Source organism: Sinocyclocheilus anshuiensis, unplaced genomic scaffold, assembly GCF_001515605.1.
Source record: "Sinocyclocheilus anshuiensis isolate Anshui unplaced genomic scaffold, SAMN03320099.WGS_v1.1 scaffold1249, whole genome shotgun sequence".
NCBI lineage: Eukaryota > Metazoa > Chordata > Actinopteri > Cypriniformes > Cyprinidae > Sinocyclocheilus > Sinocyclocheilus anshuiensis.
This window is the reverse complement of record NW_015549641.1, coordinates 83,625-86,721: the sequence shown is the minus strand read 5'-3', so window position 1 is coordinate 86,721 and position 3,097 is coordinate 83,625. Positions and strand designations below refer to the sequence as shown.

General features: G+C 32.8%; 1 protein-coding gene across 1 annotated transcript in view; it reads left to right on the top strand.

Annotated features, from left to right (window-relative positions):
- LOC107659873 (synaptotagmin-like protein 3) overlaps positions 1–3,097 on the top strand; it is a 7,253-nt gene that overhangs the window by 1,612 nt on the left and 2,544 nt on the right. Inside the window, exons 4-10 of the mRNA XM_016448969.1 lie at positions 153–207; positions 326–407; positions 492–564; positions 744–859; positions 1,698–1,829; positions 2,064–2,230; positions 2,382–2,481. Coding sequence (XP_016304455.1) covers positions 153–207; positions 326–407; positions 492–564; positions 744–859; positions 1,698–1,829; positions 2,064–2,230; positions 2,382–2,481 — 725 coding nt within the window. The remainder of the gene's footprint in view (positions 1–152; positions 208–325; positions 408–491; positions 565–743; positions 860–1,697; positions 1,830–2,063; positions 2,231–2,381; positions 2,482–3,097) is intronic.

The window sequence follows — 3,097 nt, the reverse complement described above, 5'->3', positions numbered from 1 at the left end:
ATATATATATATATATATATATACACACACACACATATACATACACACATACATACATACATATATGTACATATATATATATTTATTGTGAATTCTTTGTTGATCTTAACTTGCAATTAACCCTGAATGTTGTCTTGCTGTATTGTTTTTAGAAAGCAGTCATGAAACCATCGGAGACAAACTATTACAGTCTTATCAACGGCTCAGGTTTGAAACCCTTGTTATAATAATCAATATAAATAAATCACCTTTACTTTATAACAATTCAAGCTCTTTTTAATCAATCATTTTAAAGTGTTTTTATTGTTGTTATTTTTTGTTTTAGCTTTATTGCAGTCGTGCCTCCAACTCCTCCTCCTGTTTATGAAGCCCCATCATATAACAGATTGATTCATTTAACAGAACAGGTGAAAAGAGTATTATGGATTTGTTTTTCTTTACATTTTTTCATCACCTAATAATGTGTTTGTGCGTCTTTTTATATATAATAGGACCTCAAAAAATCAAAGCCATTTACTAAATCCATGGAGAACCTGATGGTGTCTGTCAGTGCTCATTTAAAAAGTAAGAGAACAAAACAAACCTCCTCTATTAACTGTAATAACTGTATTCATTAACTGTTTTAATCATATTAACTGTGAACTGTTATAACATTGTAATAACTCATATATCTATGAGTCATATATCTACAAGAGTTTCTACAACAGCCTGATCCGGGATGTTTTGTCTTGTCCTGATGCTAGAGTTCTCCAAATCTCAGAATGATTTGAGTGTAGAAGCGTGTCAGCTGACTGTGGATCACGGACTGCAGAACTCCAGACACACGAGCCGATCAGAGAGTACCATCAACAAAGCCAATGTGAGTCTATCCAGTATTGTGCACAAGCATTTAAATTGCAATTAATTTCCTGTAATTCCCATTCAGAGTCTATAAATGTAGTAACTACAGTTTATAAACTATGAATCAACTATAAACTAATAGTTTACAAATGATTTGTAGGTACTTTATTACTGTATACTTATTATAAAGTGTTACTGTTAGTTGGTAATACTTTACAATAAGGTTCCATTAGTTAATGTTAGTTAATGTATTACATTTCTTACAGTATTGTAATGTTAGTTAATGAAAATACAGTTGTTCACTGTTAGTTCACAGTGCATTAACTAATGTTAACTAGTGAACCTTATTGTAAAGTGCTACCAGTTAGTTTCGTGTTCAGGTCCATTAAATAACGTTATATACAAAGATACACCTTTGTTTTTAATAATGTATTTGTGCATTTTGAAATCAACATTAAGATTTAAAAATGCTTGTTATTTCATGTTAACTAATGTTAATAAATGATACCTTATTGTAAAGCGTTGCCAATATTTTAGAGCTTGGCAAAAGTAGAAAAATGTATATTAATTATAAAAATGGCCATTTAGTTGTAAGTGTTTACATGACTTTTGCAGGTCTACAAATCACACTTTTAAAGTACTCAGATACTTTCAAAGACTGTGGAAATCCTGGCTCTTCAAAGATAAAAAAAAATAATTAAAATAAGAAATATCTTGACTTCTGGTTGTTTTGTCTTAATTTAAATCATTTCAAGTCATCTTGGGGCCCTTTGGGTGTTTGGTGTGGTCCCCCAGTAATAGAACCATTGTGAGAATCACTGTTTTACTGTGTAAGCTTGAATTTTGTCTCCTCACAGCTGTGCAAAGCACCAAGTCTACCCAATCTATCCCAGAACAGCAGAGGCGCGGAGCAGTACGCTTCAACAAGTACACTTTACCTGACAGATGACGACGCTTCATATACATCTGCAAACAGCGATGAGCAGAGGGTAGGGATTCACACAATATTGAATCCGTTTTCTGTTTAATCAGATAACTGAGGGCAGATTTGCAGCGTCTGCAAAATTCTGCAAAAGATAACGCTGCAAAAACACTTATTACATAATGCTTACGGGCTCATGAGTGATGTATTGTGTAATAATTCTCTCTCACGACTTTAAACATCAACACAAAATAAATAATGTTAATAAACATGAATTAATTCAAAAACCTGTTCTGTACAGGACAGCAACAGTAGCACAGGGATGGATTGTGGGATCTTTGAAAACACTATTGTGACCGGAGAAGTAGAGGTTGCCTTTGTTTACAATAACAGGACGTCCTGTTTGGAGATAACTATCAAAACCTGCAAAAATCTGATGTTTGGAGATATGAAGAAGAAATGTCATCCGTAAGTTGATTTGATGGAGTGCAGGTTTGCTGTGTATTAAAGACTGTACTGTAAATGTTTGAAAAATGTTAGGAGAACATTGTTGCTGTAACACATTTGGCTCGTATACGGTTGGCCTGATAAGAAATGTTGTTTCTTTCTGAACGAACAGGTATGTAAAGGTCTGTTTGCTTCCAAAGAAAAACCATGATTATAAGATGAAGACAGCAGTCAAGAGGGGAAATAACCCGGTTTACAATGAAACCTTAACTGTGAGTATTTTCAACCCGAATATACTGGTGAACGTTGATTAACAACAGTGAGTGTTTACCAAAAAAAAAATTATAATAATAATACAATAAATAAATAAAATAATGAAAGTGTTGTTTTAGTATCACTGAAAAACTATTATAGTTTCTATTACTATTTTGAGTTTATTTATTTTTATTTTTAGATTTTCTATTTAAATTTTAGATAGTGTGTATTTTGTTGTGCATTTTTATGCCAATATAGTTTTTATTATTATTATTATTATTATATATATATTTTTTTTGTTATATTAGTTTTAGTCAATTGTCTATGATCGTTCAAGCTCTATCGTTGCACTCAGCTGGTGTTGCATTGCTTCTGTCCAAAAGACGTGAAATAAAAAGCACCCTTCCATAAAAAAAAGTGTCTCACACGGCTCCGGGAGGTGAACATAGGCCTCCTGTAGTGAATCGATGCATTTTTTTGTAAGAAAAATATCAATATTCACAGCAGTTCCGGGGGAATTACGTTTGAGGTCAGCTTTGCTCATGCAGAAGTGACACACGCGGAGAGATCGAAACAAAACAACGGTCACTAATTAGAAGTACAAAACGAGGATTTGTAAAGAAGAATGTCGGA